This window comes from Culex pipiens, chromosome 1 (assembly GCF_016801865.2).
Source record: "Culex pipiens pallens isolate TS chromosome 1, TS_CPP_V2, whole genome shotgun sequence".
Taxonomy (NCBI): domain Eukaryota; kingdom Metazoa; phylum Arthropoda; class Insecta; order Diptera; family Culicidae; genus Culex; species Culex pipiens.
The window spans coordinates 8,305,495-8,328,831 of record NC_068937.1 but is presented as its reverse complement, the minus strand read 5'-3'; the positions used below and the strand labels follow the sequence as shown (position 1 = coordinate 8,328,831).

The window sequence follows — 23,337 nt, the reverse complement described above, 5'->3', positions numbered from 1 at the left end:
TAGGCTGACCTGGCTTGCGGTCGACGGGAAAGGGCTGCCCGACCACGTGTAAACAAAAGTGTCCCAAAAAAATCGAGAAAAGTGCATTAAGCGAAAGAGAGGGAGAGAGAATAGAGCAAAAATTTAGTTTGTAGCTCAACTCTCGCGGTTATGCGAAATGCCAACATTCAGGAGCATTGCAGTAAGCTGTGAAAAGAGTAAAAGCCTTTTTCATGGAGCTGGGAATTTCTTTGAAATGAGTGACCGGAACGATGTGGTGTGCTGTCCGAAATCTAGTGAGTTTATTGCCTTTAACCAGTTACATAAAGAATTAAAAATAAAATTATGAAGAATTTATCTTTAATTGATTAAACGTCAAGCCTTTTATGGAAAAACTAATGATGCAAATAGGGCAGCGAATGACCAAGAAGGTTAAAGCTGCCAGATATCAATAAATTAACAACAACAACAATGATGCAAAATTGCATCTTCTGACTTCGAGAACGCATTGAGCAAACTTTCATCCAAATTTTGTTGAGCTGCCCATTGCAGTGGCGTTAAGTCACTGCCCTTCGAACCGATATGAACGTTAGCACCCAACTTCAGAAGCATTTCCACCGCATTCAAGGCGCTATTTAGACAAGCCTCGAACAGTGGAGTTCGACCGTCATCCGTGGTTGTGCAGTTTATGTCTGCTCCTCTAGCCACTAGCAGTTGAACGATCTCAGGCTGGTCCTTTTGTGCTGCCAAGTGTAATGGAGTTAAACCATTTGCTGCATCGCCCAGGTTAACGTTAGCGCCCATGTCAAGAAGCATTTAAAGGAGTTCGACCGTTATCAGAGGTAGTGCAGTCAATGTTGGCCCCTTTCGCAACCAAATACCTGATGATTTCAGGGTGGTTCATTTCTGCTGCACAGTGTAACGGCGTGTAAGCATCGTCAGTTGTTCCGAGATGAACGTTTGCCCCCATTTCGAGGAGGATTTTGACAGCATCAATGGCGCCGTAAATAGACGCCTGAACCAGAGGAGTTCGACCTTCATCAGATATTGCGCAGTCAATGTTGGCTCCCTTCGCAACCAACAACCGGATGATTTCAGGGTGGTTCTCTTGTGCTGCACAGTGCAATGGCGTGTAAGCGTTGTCAGTCCTTCCTAGATGAACGTTTGCTCCCATTTCGAGGAGGATTTTGACAGCATCAATGGCGCCGTAAATAGACGCCTGAACCAGAGGAGTTCGACCTTCATCAGAGGTAGTGCAGTCAATGTTGGCTCCCTTCGCAACCAAACACTTGATAATGTCAGGATGATTCTCTTGTGCTGCACAGTGCAATGGCGTGTAAGCGTTGCCAGTCGCTCCGAGATGAACGTTTGCCCCCATTTTGAGGAGAATTTTGACAGCATCAATGGCACCGTTAAGACAAGCGTCAAACAAAAGAGTGCGACCTTCAATTGTGGTAGTGCAGTCAATGTTTGCACCCTTTTCAGCTAAAAATTGTATGATGCCAGGGTTATTATTCAGTGCTGCATAGTGTAAAGGCGTAGAGTCATCTGTTTTTGTTCTCCTGTTCAAATCGGCACCATATTTCAACAACAGCTGAACAACTTCCAGGTGACCTTTTCGGGCGGCAATGTGCAACGCTGTTTCACCATCAACTAAAGTATCCCTATCAGCATTTGCTCCGCATGACAGCAACAAGGACACAATGTCGGTCAATCCTTCCCGTGCTGCCAGATGCAATGGAGTGATTCCTATTTCCGCCATGCTACGGTTAATATTTACTCCTTTTTCGAGTGAAATTTGAACAATTTTTTCATATCCTTTCTGAGCTGCCAAATGCAATGCAGTCGAACCTATTTCAGTTGATTTTTCCAGAAGATGTTCAACTAATATATCGTGACCATAGTGTATTGGCGTCCAGCCTGTTGTAGCCTGTTCAGAGTTAAATCTTAGTTTGGATAAAAAATCATGCACTAAATTATTATGCTCCTCACTTGTCGGTAGAAGATTTCCGTCGATCATGTCCACAATATCATCACACATCTTTTTCAAATCTCTCCTACTTACTGTAACAAATCGTTGGTTGTTGTACAGTCGCAATAAACTCGAACAATTAAAGTCGCAATTTTCGCCAGCCAAGGTGCTCACTACATTTTCGTGTTCAATTTTTGACATGGCATCTTTCAGATTATTTGTGTTATAGTTCTGTATGATAATTATTTTAGCCAAAATCTCCGCAATAATTTTTTGGTGCCACTTTTTAGATTCAGTTGTTAAAATCGCTAAAATTGTTTCAGTGCACTCTATTTGTAGAGTTTTTCCTAAATATGTGGTGTAAAATGAATCTCGACTGTTTGTTTCTTTGCAATAAGTATCCTTAGGAAAAATAAACTTTGCTGGGGTTAAGACTATCAGCTCCACGTCCATGTTTTCATATTCTCCTTTAAATATCACATCAGCACTGACTGGGCTAAATCTGTATCGTATTTTCAAAAAGCTCTCAAATAATGTGCATAAGTTAAAATCATTTTCTGTGTTTTCCGGTTTGATCAAATCTTCGAAATTAACCGTATAGCCGGGATTTTTGTGTTTCACTTGTAAAAACTGCAGATGGGTTTTACCATCGCAACTGGTTCTGAGAATGATGTCATCGAAAACGCCTACATCAGCATCGCTGCTTCCCAAATAAAAACTGTCACTATTACCAACGAGGAGCACCCGGAACAGCACCATGGTCAGCAACTTTGTCTCGTACAGAATTCCCTTGTTTATTTTTCCTTGTTGCTGAACCTCTCGGAATTTCCCCATCTTCAATAAAACCGCTTCTACCGCATGTTTGTTCTCTCCACCCATTGATGCGTCACCGCTCACAGCATCACTTTTAGCTCCACGGTTCAGCAACAGTTCTACAAGTTTCGGATTTCCGGATGCTACCGCGACATGCAGTGGTGTATTTCTATTGTTGTCTGTAAAGTTAACGTCTGCACCGGAATTCAGCAGTTTTTCTGCCTCCAAAATATCATTCTCCTCTGCTGCCTGCATTAGATCCATTGCGCTGAAGTTTATTGGAAACTGCAACGCAGAAGAATAAGAAGCAATTGATAAAACACTTAATGGAGCAATAAATTCTATTTGTTTCTTACACACCACGCTGGAAACTGATTTGATAAATTCAAAATATCTATGAAGACCACAAGCACCAGTTGTAGCTGGAATTTACCTGTTTGCAGTCTTATTTGATGTTCCTGGGCAACGTTATTTATTTAGTGTTTCACACTTTTGCTTCACTGCTGTTTGTTGTGTCGTGAACCGCGCAAATTTCAACGTCCAACCCTTCCAAAATTGTCCAACAGAATGAGAAACGATTTGCCATTTTTTAAAACTCTTTTTCACTCATGTAGCCGGCTAGCTCCAAGTAACTCACCATCCGCTCGATGGTGTGTTGGGTGCGCTCCTGCTTGACAGGCCGCTTGAAATACACGGTTATCTGTTTTTAGACAAAACTGATGGCATATGTTTTCGCATTCGCTTGGAGATGGTGATCTCAGCGGGTTGGGGACTGGATTTCGTCATGTTTGAGTGATGATTGCATAGCACAGAGGTTGCTTAGAAATTGATTAAAGGGAAGTAAAACCAATTCTACCAGAACGGGACAGACAGCCGGCCGCTCCCATTTCCACCACTTACCGGGGAGGAATACACCCAAAACTGGCAGCGCTAGTCTGAGAGAATGATGGTCTCGAGTCGAGAGAATAGTGGTACCATTCACGGACGCAGAGAACACAGCTCGAGATGGGCGATAGAACTATTCTCTCGAGGTTCATTTGCAAAAAAAGTTCATCCGTCAAACAAAAAACCAAAAGTGTCGACAACGGGAATCGAACCTAAGACCTTTGACAAACCAATCCAATGACTTAGCACCACAGCTTAGTGACCAAGGAGAAGTCAGAAGTCGATGTATGACACTTGTTGGAGATTTATTGATTCAACTAACGAATGAACTCATTTGTTATGATGGTGTGAGTTGGTACCATTATTCTATCGATTTTGGCACTGAGTCCTCAATAAATTTTGAGAGAACGATTATCTCGACTCTGAATTTTGGGTGTAAGGATCAGGAGCACGGGAAGTGTTGATGCTTGAAGGTAGCGAAACCGCCGGCTTTTTTGAGTGCTTTGCAGCGTTTTAAGTACCAGTTTTCCCCAAAATTCTCTTTTCAAATTGTCAATGCTTCAATATTTTTTGGAATTTTTCGAGTGAGGTGGGGAAGGCAACAACGAAACTTTTATTTTGAAATTTTTTTAAGGCTAGATTCTTAAGTTTATAAGATATTTTTATTGAATAGAAGAAACATTTATCTGATTAATTTATTGACTTTTAAAATTAAAGCAATGGTTTTCGAGATATGGCCTAATATCCGATCATAAAAGTCAAAAATTTAAATTGTAGGAAATTATCCTAGGTTTTAATATTTTTTACAAGAGTGTATGGAGTATGGAGTATGGAGAAACCAATGTTGTAAAATGGCTTATTTCGACCTAAGGAATCGATGGTAAAAGTTTCGGAACTGCATGGAAAAAATCTAAGTTCAAGAGAACCACCCAGCCAAAAAGAAAATGTCATCAATTTAATTTTCGGATTTGAAAGATTCTAGCAGAGACTGGAAACAAGTGTGAGGTTGCATGCGATTGGTCATAGAAGTTCAAAAAACATACACAGGGTTTTTTTTGGGAATTAATACATCTTTATTTTATTATTACACTTACACTATTTTAATACTATCTAATGCACTTTTCAATTGATTGTAATTCCCTGATTGCTATTATGTTGTTTTTAAATTTTGTTTTGTAGAGAAAATAGTTATAATGTGAGCAGCAGGCGTGATCGAATGGTTACGCTGATCGCTTTGTAAGCGGATGATCATGGTTTCTCTTCCCATCTGCCCCAACCTTCCATCGGATGGGGAAGAAAAAAACCTGCAATCCAAAGGTCGTCAGTTCGACCTATGGAAGTGGAAGGTTTCTTGGAGTAGAAAGAGGTTTGGGCACTCTCTCCCCATTCAAGCCTTTGGACTCAAAAACTTGCAAAAGAGACCACGGAAGACCAGGTCGTTAAAGTTGATTTTTGAAATTGTTGTGACATTAAACTTGCATTAAGTCTTATCTTCGATTGATTTCCACTCCCCTCTGTATTCGTGTTTAGTAACAACGACGAGTTTGTTTACTTTTTTACGTAGCTTTTCAATTGCCACTTTATCCGGTTCTGGTAAAACAGCGATAAACAAACATCGAGGTTTATCGACTTTCGAGAGAACGCTCAGCGTTTGTTCGACTTCTGCTTTATCGAGGAGCACGATTTTGACTTCACAACCTAGCGAATGAACGTGGTATAAAAGCTTAAGGCAGGTAATGTAGGGTTTGGTGCTGAAAAAGTTTATGAAAATGGGTAATGTTTCTTCAATTTCTTTGAAACAATCCTTTGATATTGAATTCGTTGCATCATCATATTCATAGGTGACACGTGGAACGAAACCTTTAACCTTTTTCGTATTTATTGAATGTAGTTGATCCAGTTCTATTTCGTTGTTAAAAGTTTCGAAAATTTTACTACTTTTAGTTAAAAAGGTCACCTCACCTGTTTGCTTATACCAGCTTTCCACAGCAGCTAAAGACTTCAAATATAATAATTCATCACATTCGTAATGTTTAGATAGAATGTCACGTCTTATAATTCCTTCCATCTCGTCTTCTGCAGCATATTCTGAGTAAATTTTAAATTTCGAGAAGAAATCTCGCGCCAAGTCCAATAGAGATTCATGAGATTCATTTTCTATTTCATTAAATTTTTTTTTCAAAAATTGGCTTGATTGCGATATCCATTCATGCAACAATTCATTTGAAGGGATTATTTGAATCACATTTCTTGTGCTGTTAGTATAAAAAGTACTAAAAGCTGAAATTTGTTCAGTATGACAATTCTCTAATACTACAAACCCAATTGGAGTCATGAGTATCAGCTCTAACTCTGTTTGTTCGAATTCCCCCTGGAACATGACATGGTTACTTTTTGAGTTAAAACGCTGCCGTATTTCTACGTAGCTTTCAAAATACTTAAAAAGATTAAATTTGTAATTTGTCCCTTGAATGTTGATCGTGTCAAGCAAATTTTCAGTGCGTCCAGCTCTCGCATGTTTGGTAAGAATAAAGTAAACCCGAGATTTATCTCCTGATCTGGTTCTTATGACAACGTCGTCAAAATAACCAGCTCCTTCAATGTTGCTACCTAAATAAAAATCATCGATTTTTTCATCGTGAAGCAAACGGAACAAAACCATTGTCAGTATTTTCAATTCGTAGTTTAAACCAGCAATTGCAGCTGTCCCAGGTCGTTTCCCGTAAGTGAGATCTTTATTGAAATGCTCGTTGAAAATTGCATCAATTTCCTGTCTTTGTTGGTTGTCTAAATTTGATGCCAAATCCTTCGGAGTCATTTTGTTAATATTCTCTGCTTCAGTATCTGCTCCACTATCAAGAATGAGTTTAACCAGCTTTGAATTACCAGTTAACACGGCTTCGTGTAGCAAAGTTTGATTCTTTTTGCAAACATTGATTGCATTTATGTCTGTTACGTATTGCAGCATCATTTCAACCATTTCATAAGAGTTGTTTCTTATTGCTAAATGTAGTGCAGTCCAACCATCGTTTTCAGTTTGGATGTTAATGTTTGCTTTTTTCTCTAGAAGTAGACTAACAACATTAGCATTTCGATGAGTTACGGCTAAATGTAATGCTGTTTGTCCATCTGACTTTGAAATACTGTCAGTTGGTGCATCTTTATCCAATAAAAGTGATACTGTTTCGCTTAAATCATTCTGAGCAGCAAAATGCAGTGGTGTGAATCCCAAATCTTTCGTTACAACGCTGACCAAGGCGCCTTTCTCCAATAAAAAGTTAGCGATGGCAGAGTGTCCATTCTCAGTCGCAACGTGCAAAGGTGTGGATTCGTTTTTCGTTGTTCGAATATTGATATCTTCCTCATTAGCTGTTAATAGTTTTACGATATCCAGATGACCATAACGACAACCAACATGCAAAGGAGTCTCACCATCAACCAGCGTAGTGGCATATTTATCTGCTCCATTTTCTAATAGTTTGGAAACAACTTCAGTCGATCCTTGCTGAGCTGCCAAATGCAGTGGAGTTGCTCCAGAGTCCGTCGTTCTAGCGTTGATATTCGCTTTCTTACCCAATAGTGCCTCAATAATGATTGAGTGACCTTTTGCTGCAGCGAGATGTAACGCAGTTTGTCCATTTTCAGCCGTTTCAGTATCGACAATCGCTGATTTACCCAAAAGATAGTCTACAACGGGTTCATGACCACCGTTTGCTGAAAAATGTAGCGCCGTCCAGCCATCTAACCAGTCAAAAGAAATGTTTATCCAATCGTCAGGGGAATCGTCCATTGTCAAGCGTACAAGTTTTAAGTAACCATTTTCTGCTGCTTTAAGAAGTAAAATATTTCTGGATTTAGGTTTTTTATTCACGATAGATTTAAATTTTGCAAAGCCCTCAGTTCCTTTTTCTGGTATTGAGCATTCAACTATTCCCAGCAAGAATGAAATTGATCTTTTGCTGAATTCTGCTTTTGAACACAATTTCAAACTCAAAAGTTGATCTAACAAGACACAAGCCTTGCTGACTTTAACCTCATCGTTTTGCTTCTCAGATTGGGCAATTTTCAGCAAAAAGTGTGTGATTTGAGATCGATCGCCTTCTACAAAGTTTTTAATGAAAATCAAATCAACGAATGATTCAAATTTATCAATTTCACAGGCAGAATATTTTTCCCAAATGAACTTTGCCACAAAAAACTCGGCGTAAGTTTGATGCACAAATGTTGGCTTTTCATCCTTAATATGTGAAATAATACCAGCTTTGAGCACATTTTCAGAATGTAGCAAACACTCAACAATTCTTATTTCGTCTTTACTCAGCAGTTTTGTTGCGTACGCAATATTGAATAATGCATAGATTGAAGCTAATTTATGTTCATGATAGATCTGTCCTACCAGTATCTTGGTTTGAGGTTGGGAACATTTAAATTTATTTTTCTGTTCCATAAAAATATCATTAAATTTAAAATTAATAAAGCTTTCATAAATTGTTAACAAGTCATATTTTTCAAAATTTGTCTGAGTACCGTTAGATTTACAATATTCTTTAAAATCACTTTTGAATTTTGTCCCAATCATACTTGTGTGCAATGGAATTGTGATCAGTTTGTGTTCACCTTGATTAGTTGGTTGAGAGAAATGTGAATCCAGTTTATCTACGTAATCTCGAACATATTTATGGTGGGGATCGATTTCAATCCAAAAATGCCTCAAAAATATCTTCGACTCTTCCAGGCTGAATGGTTTAAGCAGGTGGGCACAAACCTCAAGGTTTTCTTCTAATACTGTTTGTGCTGTACCGGTTCGTGTGGTCACCCAAAGTGTATCAGCAAAGTTATCTTTGAGTGATTGCAGAAGTTGCAAAACAATCGTCGTATAATCGGGACTAACTTCGTCAAATCCATCTACCAGCAAGACTAATTTATACTGCTCGCAATACCACTTAAATATGTTTTCTTCGAAAATTGTTCCTTTGCTTGTTTCACAATTATTCGTTTTTAATAGAAAATTGAACACTTCAGATTTGGGCAGTTTTGCAATTTTGTATTGATTTGTCCATTTATCGAACAATGTTGAATGTTGTAGTAAATTAATTCTTACAATCCAACTAGAAGGGTACTCACTTTTGATTGCTGCTGCACGTCCTGTCAACATCATAGATTTCCCGATTCCGGGACCTGCGGTAACAATAACCACTTTATCATCAACTGTATCAATTTTCCTTGGAACGAGTTGGTTTTGACGATACTCCAGCAAATCCCTCTGTATGTAAAATTGGCCAGAGTTTGTGAAATCTAAAGAAATCGTAATCTTTTCATTGGTCACAAGTTTTTTAATCGTTTCTGCATCGATCAACTGTTTGGGAGCTCTTTCCATTAACCTCTCCAGGGGTATAGAATTACCTTGGAAAGTCACCTTGGTTTCGAGCAATTTTTCTTGAAATTCAGTTTTAAGTTCCAATATATTTTTGGTTGTGTCTGACAAGGATAGCCAATCACCGTGATGCCCGTTTGTAGAGATAACAATAAGTTTATTAACTTTTTGGCGAATTTTTTCAACGAGTTCACAATTCAATTCAGGCAGATAGACAAGGATTAAATTATGTTCCTTATTGCCTTTCGAGAGAACTTCAATCAAGAAATCAATTTCTGTATTATTTAGTTTTATAAATTTAAACTCATTCTTATGCCATTTCAAGAGTTGAATAACCTTTGTGCAGCAAAGTTCTGATGTGCTACTATAAATATTAACGTAAAACTTTTCTTCCTTAACTTTTTCATGAAGATTAATCCATTTTGGGTTTTTGATCAACATATTTAAGCGGAATTCGACATAGTATTTTTGGAGCCAATCCGTGCTTATAGAATGAATTTTATCAAGCTTACATTCATTATCAGCAACTTCAAAAAAGTCACAACTTTCCGTTAAATATTCAACCTGTCCCGAACTTGCCCACCACTTTTGAACGGCCTCGTGTGTTTTAAAGAACAGAGCGTCCTCATATTCGTAATCCTTTAATTTGATCATGCTTACAACAACGTCTTTAAGTTCATCTTCCGTGGCTTGTTTCGTATACAATCTAAGTTTGTTGAAAAAATCTTCTAATATTATGGAGTACCCTGATGGAAGCAGTGACTCTGTAGTAAATCTTTCGTCAATCATATCAATCTTAGTTTTCAGATCAGCATCTTTTATCGTGTTCTTAACTACCTGTATATTTTTAAAGTATTTCTTTCGGTCTGAATGTTCCAGATCGTTAAAAATTTCAACACATTTTGCTGATTTAAGTTTTTCAATCGCCTCTTCTAGATCAATTTGAAATTCTGGTAAAAATAAAAGCTGTGCTAAAAACTCTATCAATTTCTTCCTATGTATTGTTTCAAATATTTCTCTTATCTTTTCCGAATACTTTACTTGCCAGATTTTACCTGTTTCCACTGTATTAATGTTTTCGCTCAAGCCATTCGTTTCAATATATACTATATACTTTGGAAAAGTAATCGTAGCTGGAGTTATGATAATAAGCTCTATATCAATGTCTTTAATTTTCTCTTGAAAAATAACACTACTATTATCTGGATCAAATAACGAGCAAATTTTTCTGTAACTCTCAAAATATTTGTAAAGATGAAAATCTCCTGTTGTATTTTTTATGTCGATCATATCGGTAAAATTGATGGTGTCTTCTTCTTTTCGATGTTTGCATTGAACAAACTGCAAACGAGATTTTCCTCTAACGTGAGTTTTGAGCACGATATCGTCTAATGCGCCGATTCCATCCAAATTAGATCCCAGATAAAAGCTCTCAACTTGGTCATTGTGAAGCAACTGGAACAGAACCATGGTCAAGAGTTTGGACTCATATTGTTGTCCGGCGGCAGCTGTCCCTTGTCGTTTGGCGAAGGTTCCACTTGGTTTAACTGGTGATTCACAGACAGGTTGCTTCTTCGTGTTTTCAGCTTTTGTTTTTTTTTTCTTTGAAAACTTCCCGAGAAGTGGTCCAATTGCTTTTCGCTTCTTTTCACCCAAAGAACCAAGTAACTGAGCCGGTGTCTTTTTGTCCTCATTCAATGAGTCTGGGGACGCTCCCTTTTCGAGTAAGATCTCCACAATCTTTTCATGACCGAAGGCCACTGCATCGTGCAGAGGAGTATTTTTGCTGCGATGGAAATTGATAAAATCCACTTCTGCACCGGCATTTAGATGCTTTATCACCTTGGCAAGTTCGCCCTTTTCGATTGCACTCAACAGTTGAACATTCCTTGCAAGTCTGTCGTTATCCATTTTTTGTTATCGGCTCACTGAGGAAAACGAAAAGTTAAAAATTTCCAAATGCACTTTTTTCTGTTTGTTTTGAAATTACTCCTCTAATGTGACTCAAAACGATCCTGTTCCATGTGCTTTACTGAATGCTACGCTGGCAACTGACTTTCATAGTCGACGACGAACTTTATTTTTTATTCGACCGAGCATTTCAAAGTGATAAGCCTTGGGGGGGTAGGGTACACCATCCAAAGTTTGTCCAGCGGTAAATTTTGGCGTGCCGAGTGAGATGTATTTTCGAACTTGCTATTGGCTTGAATGAAAGCATGGAATAATAAATAGTCCTGGTCACAAAAATCAAAAGCTACGCTAATTCAAATAAATTCATGATTCCGTTGTGGTGTTTTTCTTGTTTCGTAGCTGGGTTATTCCGACGAATTCCGGGCGGCTATTTTTGGAAATGACGTGTCGGTTGTGCGCCAGAATAAGTCTCTTCTTTTACAGCTCTTCTAAGAAAATGTTGCTAGATCAAACCGGACACACACAAACACACACACCAACAAATTTAATGTTGATAGGGAGTCATCCATAAACCACGTGAACACTCGTTTGAAAATTTGGTAAATAATTCTTTATACATCTAAAAAACTTTATTGTTTGGAGCGTAGACAATCGCCAACCAACCGACATCCCCACCCTCCTTAAGATTCGACTTAGTTTATGGATTGCCCTAAAGTAGAATTGGGGTAACGAACACGCACATTATCACTGTGGTAGGCGGTCAAGCTTAGTTCGAGATAGAACGTGTTAAAATTCATTAGTTTTTGAAGAATTTTCAGAGTAGTAGTGCGGTAGATAACTAGCAGAAGAAGAGCGTGGGGGTGACCTCTTAATTTTGATAAAGAAACATTGGTTTTGTTGAAAAGTCGAATGCAATTGGGTTAAAAAAAATAAATGAAACATTTTTTTTTGAATGGAGCAATTCTCCATGTTTTTACAAATCGACTTTCTTTTGCATGCAAATAAATAAAAAAATCAACACTCAAATTTAATTTTTTTTATGAATGTTTTCGTTGAAAGACCACTTTTTTATGATGTTTCTTTGGGGGGGGGGGGGATCCCTTCCATTTTAGAACATGCAAAAAAAAGAGGTATTTTTCATCGAAAAAACACTAAAAAAGTTTTAAAAACTCTGCCATTTTTCGTTACTCGCCTGTAAAATTTTTTGGAACATTTCAATTTATGGGAAATTGAATGTACTTTTCGAATCTACATTGACCCACGAGGGTAATTTTTTCATATAGAACAAAATTTTTCATTTTAAATTTCCTGTTTTTTCTAACTTTGCTGAGTTATTTCTTAGAGTGTAACAGTGTTCTACAAAGTTGTAGAGCAGACAATTACAAAATTTTTGATATGCATACATCAGAGCATACTCTTCGATATTTTTCGGAAACCACAAGTTTAAACTTTATTTTGCAATATTAGCAGAGTCGATATGTATACGTGTAGGTGGGAATATGTGGTCGAATTGAGAATTTAATTTTTCGAGTAAGGTGGGGAAGGCAAAAACGAAACTTCAATTTTGGACATTTTTAAAGGCTTGATTCTTAAGTTTATAAGATATGTTTATAGAATAGAAGAAACATTTATTGATTAATTTATTGACTTTTAAAATTAAAGCAATGGTTTTTGAGATATGGCGTGATACCCGATCATAAGGAGCGGCCGTGGCTGACTGGTTACGGTGTTCGCTTTGTTACCGCATGGTCCTGGGTTCGATTCCCATCTGCTCCCAACGAGAAAGTATAAGAAATATTAATCTTGAAACTCTGAACATGAACGAAAAATCAAAGTTGCTCGAGTCGGGGTTCGATCCCCCGTCCATTGGATTGGTGAGCAAAAATGCTAACCACTAGACCATCACGGCTTGGTGAGCTACGACTGGAATTAGGAATACTGTTACTATCGACTATATACGCGCTGGGTCCTTGTCCATTTGACAAGAGTTCGGAAGTTCTAAATAACGTTTGAATCCGATTGATGCAAACGTTCTTCAGGGCTGGGCTTGTCGATAAAAGCTGAAGTACCTCGCGCTCGGCTAGCCAGCGTAGAAATGGGTCACCGAAGCTCGGCAGAGCTAACACCTTCTAAATGCCTATGCGAGTTACTTGCATGTATAGAATGTAGATCTAAAAACACATGGAAACAACTCAATTTGTAAGAAGTGGCCGCGTGGTACCGTTTGGTTAGTTGCACACACACACACACACACACACACACACACACACACATGGCGTTATATCCGATCATTAAAGTAAAAAAAATAAATTGTAGGAAATTATCCAAGGTTTTCATATTTTTTGTTTTTACATGAGTGCTCTCCATGATATATTTGAAAATTGCAAGAAATTCAACATTTTTTTTATTTGAAAATGCCTTTAACTTGAAAACGGTTATTCTTTATCACAAATTGTTCTAAGTGCAAAATTCATTTTTAAAGTTTTGTCTGCCAAGTCCTAATCATATCCTACAACTTTGCGGAAGGCCCGGAATCGATCAGGGAATTCCTTCACAAGGTGTAGATTTTCGAAGCCCTTTTCTATGGGCAGCCCCCAAATTTGTATGGAGACCAATGATGTAAAATGGCTTATTTCGACCTAAGGAATCGATGGTAAATGTTTCGGTACTGCATGGAAAAAATCTAAGTTCAAGAGAACCACCCAGCTAGAGGTGGGCAAAAAAAGAGCGAGCCGTTCAAAGAGCCGGTTCACTGAATAGAGCGAACGAACCGTGGCTCAGAATAAAAGAACCGCGGTTCTTTTTTAAACTTAAAACTTTTAAACTCAAGATGGCATGATTTATGTTATAAATCTAGAGTTTTTTTTAAAAAGGTTCTATAAACTATTGTCTTTCATATGTTTATAGGACGAATTTAAAAAAAACTCTAGAAATAAAAATTATTGAATTGCCAAAAAATAGTATTAAATTTTTGAGAGTTGAAAATGCAATTTCAAATATTTCAATGCTAATAAAAAAATAGCATAGCATAGCATTGGTGTCTACCCGTAGCTGCTACTTCGTTATTGACCAGGACCCCCAAACATTGCTCCGTGGACCACAGATGAAAAGTAGGAACCAATCATCACCCCTTCGCAATTTTCAAAGGTCCCTATCATGCTGATCAATACCGACGCCGGCCACGACCAGAGGTAAGACACGGGGAAGTGGATGGGAATGTTAGTCCGATACTTGAGTGATGGGACCGCCAAATCGACTGCGTCTCCGACAAAGTATCACATGAGTTTTGAGGGGTTAGTAAGATGGGTATGAGGTCAGGATTCACTGTGGTAGGTGATGCGACCAATTTGTTTATCGGTTGAAATTTTAAAAATCTTAGGCAGCCGGCTGCGGAAAGATAGCTATCTAGGGATTTAAATATAGTATTAATTCGACCGCGATTCTCCAGAAATTCTCCGTCGGCAAGCCTTCCGATCAACGGTGATGTAGAAAGGGCTTCATTTATTGAAATGATTATTGAAATGATATAGAAAGGGCTTAATCCAGCAATACGACTTGCTAGTCTCAAAAAAAAAAATAGGTACGTTTTTATAGAAAACTATAAATAGAGAACAACACAAAAAAACTCATCGGCCAACGAACGCGAGTGGAAAAAAATCAATCGAAAAAAAAGAAGGTAAAAAACAGAACTGCGCGTCCCGAAAAGCACCACACTACTGATGCCATTATTTAATTATAATAGCCAATCACCCCATGCACTCGAACAGCGACACAAAAGAGACGGAAAATAACACGAAAAAACAGGACTGCGCGTCCACACAGGCACCGCACTACTCATTTCAATGCTAATAAAAAAATATCCCAAAAGTAAATGGATGGTAAATGGTTTTCTAAACAAAATGAAAAAAAACATTGTATAACTGATTTTACATTAAAGTATTACCGAAATACGAATTTGAGCATTTCAAATTGCATAATTTGTAAAATATTACCAAAAATCAATTGCATAGTTTGGAGATTTTTGAAAAAAAAAATGAACCCTTTTGTCCGATTTGACTTTAGCGTTTAAAGACTTAATAGATTAAATCAGAATGTAGAAAAGAGTTCACAGAATATTTTCTCCATATAAAACATCAGCATTAGTTCAATTCTTGCAGAAATAAACGCAATTTTAAAATTAAAAACAATTTTTCCAGCATCCTAGATTTAGGTTTGGATGCCATTCCTTTGTGGACCATCATTCAGTGAGGTACTCCTGGATTTTAGCTCCTGAAAAGTGCTTAAAAAGTGCAAAAATGCCTCAAGGCAAGAAAAAGAGGCGGTCCTCACCAGCAGGATCGGCAGATTTGAAGAAGCTAAAGAATGCCGAAGCGCTACCTGCAAAGCCAGGCAGTTTGAGCAAGGACGCTCAAAAATTGTCTGGAAACCAGTTTGCTACCCTCCCTGTGGACGTGAGCGAGAAGGAAGAATTTGAACGACGGGAAAAGTTGCCACCCATTTTTGTGAAAACATCGTCATCGGATTCGGTGCGAAAGTGGCTGACCGGGTTTATCAAATCTGGTGCTTTACGAGCTTCCATTCGCTTGTGTGCTGATGGACTCAAAATTCTGCTACCTACCAGAAAGGATTACAACTACGTTCGGGATTTCCTGAACAACACAAAGATTGAATACTACAGCCATGACGATCCAGGTAAACGCCCCATGAAACAGGTCCTCCGAGGTCTGTACGACATGGATGTGAGTGTGCTGAAAGAAGAGCTCAAAACTCTTAAGTTGAACGTGATCGAAGTCTTCAAGATGACGAGACACAACAAGGACATCAAGTATCGTGATCAACTGTACCTGGTTCATCTCGAGAAAGGATCGACAACGCCGTCTGAGCTGAAAGCAGTTCGGGCAATTTTCAACATCATCGTGACTTGGGAACGTTATCGTCCAGTGCACCGTGACGTGACGCAATGTTCGAACTGCTTGCAGTTTGGACATGGTGGAAGGAACTGTTTCATCAAGAGTCGTTGTGCAACCTGTGGAGGTGAGCACAAAACTCAAGCTTGCGAAACAATCAACGAGAACATCGAAGCGAAATGCTTCAATTTCGGCGGCGACCATTCGACCAAGAATCGAAGCTGCCCAAAACGAGCTGAGTTTGTGAAAATTCGGCAGCAAGCGACGACGAGGCACCAACCAAATCGTCGCAAAACACCACCAGCATACACGGACGTGGAATTTCCTGCTTTGGCGTCACCAGGAGCAGGATCTACTCGAGTGGTTCCAAATCTGCAGCCATTGCCGTTGAATCAGCGGCAAAGAGTTGCAGAGCATACAACACCTCTAGGCTTCAGTCAGCAACCGAGGGAAAACCAACCAGCATCAACGGGTGAAAGCAGTAGTGACCTGTTTTCACCACAAGAACTTCTGAACATTTTCATCGAGATGACAACAACTCTGCGTGGTTGCAAAACTCGCCAGGAACAAGTAAGAACTCTTGGAGCATTCATCTTAAAATACAGTTCGTAGTTTACTCGTTCTAGTGATTTTGAATATTTCAATGAATTTTTTTTTTTTAGTTTTAAGTTAGGATTAGTTGTTAAAGTGATTTTTTTTCTTTTTTACCCAAATGTATTCAATTCAATGCAATAATGTAAAACAATTTGAAGCAAATAAATAAATATGATCAGTTAATAATCAAACGAAAAATACAACAAAGATGAAGAGCATTAGGCCATACCACTTATCATGTAAAAGAAATGTAATTATTATAAGAGAGTTCAATAAAGACATATTTAATTTCAAATTTCAAAAAAGGTTTGGATGCCATTCAATTACTCGAATGTTTAGGTTCGAGTAGAAATCTTGACAAAGAGACCACCAAGACCTATGGATTCCAAGGGCAACTTCTCGTTTTCAGTTTTAATTTGTTTTATTAAATAATTTATAAAAGTCCAATGTGAAATAACTTATAAAATCACACGATTCTTAAAAAAAACCTTTTTATCCAAACTTTGAAAAAGAGCGAAAGAGCCGTTCAAAAGAGCGGCTCTTTTTAATGAGCGAACGAAAATGAGCGGCTCCTAAAAAAGAGCGGTTTTGCTCACCTCTACACCCAGCCAAAAAGGAAATGTCATCAATTTAATTTTCGGATTTGAAAGATTCTAGCAGAGACGGGAAACAAGTGTGAGGTTGCATGCGATTGGTCATAGAAGTTCAAAAAACATACACAGGGTCTTTTTTTGGGAATTAATACATCTTTATTTTATTATTACACTCACACTATTTTAATACTATCTAATGCACTTTTCAATTGATTGTAATTCCCTGATTGTAGTTATGTTGTTTTTTAATGTTGTTTTGTAAAGAAAATAGTTGTGTTGTGAGCAGCAGGCGTGATCGAATGATTCCGCTGTCCGCTTTGTAAGCGGATGATCATGGATTCGATTCCCATCTGCCCCAACCTTCCATCGGATGGGGAAGAAAAAAGCCTGCAATCCAAAGGTCGTCAGTTCAGTGGAAGGTTTCTTGGAGTAGAAAAAGGTTTGGGTACTGTCTTCCCATTCAAGCCTTTGGACTCCTAGGTTCGAGCATAAACTTGTACTAGACACCACCAAAGATCAGGGGGGTCGTTAAAGTTGATTTTTGAAATGGTTGTGACATTAAACTTGCATTAAGTCTTATCTTCGATTGATTTCCACTCCCCTCTGTATTCGTGTTTAGTAACAACGACGAGTTTGTTTACTTTTTTACGTAGCTTTTCAATTGCCACTTTATCCGGTTCTGGTAAAACAGCGATAAACAAACATCGAGGTTTATCGACTTTCGAGAGAACGCTCAGCGTTTGTTCGACTTCTGCTTTATCGAGGAGCACGATTTTGACTTCACAACCTAGCGATTGTACGTATGATAAAAGCTTAAGGCAGGTAATGTCGGGTTTGGTGCTGAAAAAGTTCATGAAAAAGGGTAATGCTTCTTCAATTTCTTTGAAACATTCAACCAATTTTGGGTTCATTGTGACATCGTGGGTATTAATTGAAACAGAACTATTAACTTTTTCCATGTTAACTAAATGGATTTTGTCTAATTCTATTTCATGTTTAGCAATTTCAAAAAAATCACATTTTTTTGTTAAAAATGTCCCCTCACCTGTTTGCTTCCACCAATTTTCCACAGCAGCTAAAGACTTCAAATATAATAATTCATCACATTCGTAATGTTTAGATAGAATGTCACGTTTTATAATTCCTTCCATCTCGTCTTCTGTAGCATATTCTGAGTAAATTTCCAATTTCGAGAAGAAATCTTGCACTAAATTTATGTGATGTTCAGTGGATGGTAGAAGAGATTCATCGAGCATATCATAAATTTTTTCATGCAAACTGCTGTTCCTATACATATCAAAACGCCTGTTTGCTTTGACATTTTTATGATAGTATAATTTCAATAGATTTGAGCAGTTGAAATCGTAGTCGACGGAATTTGTAAGATGTTGCAATGCAGTCTTTAAATCGGATTTATCGTACTGATGTAAAGTTATAAGTGTGGCTATTATTTCTGCAAATATGTTTTTATGCCATTCCATTGAAACAGTTGCGAAATATTCTAACCATTCAGCAGACGGCTTTAACTTGATCACTTTTCCTGTGTTTTTGGTATTTAATGTACTAAGAGCTGACATTTTTTCTATTTGATCCGGATATCCTGAATATCTAGCAGGAGTCATCATTATTAGCTTTAACTCTGTTTGATCGTATTCTCCCTGGAATATGACATGATTACTTTCTGATTTGAAACAGTGCCGTATTTGTAGGTAGCTTTGAAAATACTTTGATAGATTGAAATCGTCATTCCTGTCAAGCCCTTTGATGGCTTTCGGAAATTTTACATTGTGTCCAGCATTTTTATGCTGAGCCTGAAGACAATATACTCGAGATTTAACTCCTGTTCTGGTTCTTATGACAACGTCGTCAAAATAGCCAGCTTCTGCAATGTCGCTGCCTAAATAGAAATCATCGATTTTTTCATCGTGAAGCAAACGGAACAAAACCATTGTCAGTATTTTTAATTCGTAGTTGAAACCAGCAATTGCAGCTGTCCTAGGTCGTTTCCCGTAAGTGAGATCTTTATTGAAATGCTCATTGAAAACTGCCTCAATTTCCTGTCTTTGTTGGTTATCTAAATTTGATGCCAAATCCCTTGGAGTCATTTTGTTAATATTCTCTGCTCCAGTATCTGCTCCACTATCAAGAATGAGTTTAACCAGCTTTGAATTACCAGTTAACACGGCTTCGTGTATCAGAGTTTGATTCTTTTTGCAAACATTGATTGCATTTATGTCTGTTACGTATTGCAGCAACATTTCAACCGTTTCATAAGAGTTGTTTCTTATTGCTAAATGTAGTGCAGTCCAACCATCGTTTTCAGTTTGGATGTTAACGTTTGCCTTTTTCTCTAGAAGTAGACTAACAACATTAGCATTTCGATGAGTTACGGCTAAATGTAATGCTGTTTGTCCATCTGACTTTGAAATACTGTCAGTTGGTGCATCTTTATCCAATAAAAGTGATACTGTTTCGCTTAAATCATTCTGAGCAGCAAAATGCAGTGGTGTGAATCCCAAATCTTTCGTTACAACGCTGACCAAGGCGCCTTTCTCCAATAAAAAGTTAGCGATGGCAGAGTGTCCATTCTCAGTCGCAACGTGCAATGGTGTGGATTCAGTTTTCGTTGTTCGAAGATTGATATCTTGCTCATTATCTATTAATAATTTTACGCTACCCAGATGACCATAACGACAACCAACATGCAAAGGAGTCTCACCATCAACCGTCGTAGTGGCATATTTATCTGCTCCATTTTCTAATAATTTGGAAACAACTTCAGTTGATCCTTGCTGCGCTGCCAAATGCAGTGGAGTTGCTCCAGAGTCCGTCGTTCTAGCGTTGATATTCGCTTTCTTACCCAATAGTGCCTCAACAATGCTTGAGTGACCTTTTGCTGCAGCGAGATGTAACGCAGTTTGTCCATTTTCAGCCGTTTCAGTATCGACAATCGCTGATTTACCCAAAAGATAGTCTACGACGCGTTTGTGACCACCGTTTGCTGCAAAATGTAGCGCCGTCCAGCCATCTAACCAGTCAAAAGAAATGTTCATCCAATCGTCAGGGGAATCGTCCATTGTCAAGCGTACAAGTTTTAAGTAACCATTTTCTGCTGCTTTAAGAAGTAAAATATTTCTGGATTTAGGTTTTTTATTCACGATAGATTTAAATTTTGCAAAGCCCTCAGTTCCTTTTTCTGGTATTGAGCATTCAACTATTCCCAGCAAGAATGAAATTGATCTTTTGCTGAATTCTGCTTTTGAACACAATTTCAAACTCAAAAGTTGATCTAACAAGACACAAGCCTTGCTGACTTTAACCACATCGTTTTGCTCCTCAGATTGGGCAATTTTCAGCAAAAAGTGTGTGATTTGGGATCGATCGCCTTCTACAAAGTTTTTAATGAAAATCAAATCAACGAATGATTCAAATTTATCAATTTCACAGGCAGAATATTTTTCCCAAATGAACTTTGCCACAAAAAACTCGGCGTAAGTTTGATGCACAAATGTTGGCTTTTCATCCTTAATATGTGAAATAATACCAGCTTTGAGCACATTTTCAGAATGTAGCAAACACTCAACAATTCTTATTTCGTCTTTACTAAGCAGTTTTGTTGCGTACGCAATATTGAATAATGCATAGATTGAAGCTAATTTATGTTCATGATAGATCTGTCCTACCTGTATCTTGGTTTGAGGTTTGGAAGGTTCAAATTCATTTTTCTGTTCCATAGAAAAGTTGAACTTTTCAGCACTTGTTTCGAAAAGTAACACTTTTCAACTTTTTTTTTATTTAAACGATTTATTGAAAAAATACATGAAAATTGTACCTCAAATTTCACCCAATGGGTGTTTTTCGGAATTGCAAAAAATGTTGTATGGAACTCGTTGCAAAACTTGTTTTTTTCAGCACTCTTCGTATTTATCCAACTCGGTGAACCTCGTTGGATAAATGTACTACTCGTGCTGAAAAGATCCTCTTTTTGCAACTTGTTGCATAAACTACTATTTCAAAATTTAATAGTATCATTTCTACAAGTTTTACCTTGGTTTCATTCATGAGTTGTTCTTGAAAATAGAAAAAAAAAAACATTTGTAACAGCATTTTCTAGAGTTTTAATTTTTGAGATCTTTTCTTGAAAAATATTTGTTTTATTAATTTCTGTGAGTTTCGTGTTTTTGCATTCGTCAGACCTGAACAGCTTTAAAAAACATTTTTTTTATGTTTTTGAATTTGTTTGTGGATCATTAAGACTTTCGAAGAGGTTTTGCAAAATTTTGAAATAACAAATAATATTTAATACAACATTACCAGTTGAACAAATGCATAAGATTTCAAAACGAATAGTTTGTTTATGTAATGAAATCTCATGGACTTTGCAAGTTTACAGAAGTTTGAGATATTTATACGCTGAAACAAAAAAAAATCTAAAAAGTATGGTTGGGGAGGGGGGGAATGAAGCTTTTGAAAGTTAGCCAAGGGGGGAATGGAACGGTAAAGGTTGGAAACCACTGGTTTATGAGTTAGTTTTTTAAGGTATCCCTTTTCCCTTTTGTACATGTAGGACCTCCTACATGTGAAATCACTGAATAGCGAAAGCTACAATATCTCATAAATAAATGAAAGTTGCTAGTATTTAAAATTGAGGTGAAAAGTCATCGATTGTGATTGGACACCCAATAATATTTTAACTGAATGAATGTACATAGAAAAAAAACTGAATAAATATAAATAAAAAAAAAGTTGGAATGTCATCATCTTTATTTTATCACCATCTTATTAAATATATACTAAATATTTTATTTTATTGAATCATGATCGTATTGCTTAGGACTCTTAAAACTAAATCTTGTTTTTTTTTTTATTATAATAGTCATTCAGTCAAACCTAACTCTGTCAGTTTGTCTTTGACAACGGGTTTGCTTCATATCCCAAAAGTAGATTTTCAATTTCACTATTTCCGTACGATCGAGCGATGTGTAATGGCGTTTGATCATTTAATATACTTATGCTGCTAATATGAGCACCATTTACTATTAGACGCTCTGCTATTTCAGGGAAGTTGTTTTTTGCAGCCCAATGAAGGGGCGTGAATCCCAAATCATTAGTTATTTCGTTTGGATTTGCACCATTTCCCAGCAAGTAATTGACTACTTTTATGTGTCCATGTTTAGTGGCAAAATGCAAAGGTGTGAATCCGTATTTTGTTCTGGAGTGAATTGCAGCCTCATGCTTTATCAAACTTCTTACAATTTCTACATGGCCAAGTTTAGAAGCTAAATGCAAAGCAGTTTCACCATCAGCTGTAGTACCATGAACGTCTACCTTATGATCAAGTAACATGGACACAATATCTCTAAAACCTGCTTTGGCCGCTATGTGCAGCACATTCTCCCCTTTATCCATAGTGACTGCGTTCTTGCTATCTTTTTTCTTTATAAGATATTTTACAATGTTTTTATGTCCACGATGTGCTGCAAAGTGAAGTGCAGTCCAGCGGTTTAACCAATCAAATGTGATATTTATTCCATCATTGCCTAACTCATTCGCCAACTTTACAAGCCTGGTGTAACCACTTTCAGATGCTTTCAAGAGCAAAATGGCCAGACTGTTGGGGGGTTTGTTTTGAAGAAGTGCATGAAGCTTTTTTGAGCAATCTTTGTCAAAAAGCATGGAATTATCGACTATTCTTAATAAGAAAGATATCGACTTTTTATGGAAGCTATCCCAAGAGTTGGGCAAAGTTTCAAATAGTGTGTCTAAAATATTACAAGCTATAGGGGCAGCAGCACGTTCACTCTGTTTTGTTTTATTCAGTGCCATTTCTTGTAAGTAAAAGGCTACTTGAACTGTGTCATTTTTGATAAAATGTGTCAAAATGTCTTTTGCGAAAGATTCAAATTCTTCAAGTGGTGGTGATGAATATTTATTCCAGATAAATTTGGCTGCAAGGAACTCGGCGGTTTCAAACACAAAGATCGGCTTACTATCAATAACTTGTGTTATGATACCAGATTTATCAACAAAAGGCTGTATTTCTTGTAGCAAACTATCCACTGGATCAATCAATTTAGGGTAATTTTCTGCATGTTTGTACAACGTCCATACGGCAAGTTGTGTGCTTATATTTTCAATCTCTGGAAAATTATTCAGAAACTTGTCATATAAAGTTACTATATTTGGGTCATAAAATTCAACTTGAGAACCATTTGAATTACAAAATGTTTTAACACTGTTTTCGAATATCATGCCAATCATTTTTATTTGCAGTGGTACACTTATCAGCTTATGCCCCCTGTAATCATT

General features: G+C 37.5%; 3 protein-coding genes across 3 annotated transcripts; all 3 read right to left on the bottom strand.

The window, feature by feature from the left end:
- Nucleotides 1-257: 257 nt before the first annotated feature.
- Nucleotides 258-3,434, bottom strand: LOC120428441 (ankyrin-3-like). Its single transcript, XM_052706633.1, is given in 3 exon segments — nt 258-796; nt 798-3,049; nt 3,125-3,434. Coding segments are annotated over 2 exon segments (2,592 nt in total). The 5' UTR covers nt 3,029-3,049; nt 3,125-3,434; the 3' UTR covers nt 258-435.
- A 1,272-nt stretch (nt 3,435-4,706) lies between these two features.
- Nucleotides 4,707-11,277, bottom strand: LOC120428438 (uncharacterized). The gene is made up of 2 exons (XM_039593450.2): nt 11,014-11,277; nt 4,707-10,951 (listed from the first exon to the last, which is right to left on the bottom strand). Exon 2 carries the CDS (start codon nt 10,932-10,934, stop codon nt 5,130-5,132), a length of 5,805 nt encoding a protein of 1,934 aa, XP_039449384.1. The 5' UTR covers nt 10,935-10,951; nt 11,014-11,277; the 3' UTR covers nt 4,707-5,129.
- A 5,915-nt stretch (nt 11,278-17,192) lies between these two features.
- Nucleotides 17,193-21,887, bottom strand: LOC120428440 (uncharacterized). Its single transcript, XM_039593451.2, has one exon. It carries the CDS (start codon nt 20,760-20,762, stop codon nt 17,598-17,600), a length of 3,165 nt encoding a protein of 1,054 aa, XP_039449385.1. The 5' UTR covers nt 20,763-21,887; the 3' UTR covers nt 17,193-17,597.
- Nucleotides 21,888-23,337: the final 1,450 nt, after the last annotated feature.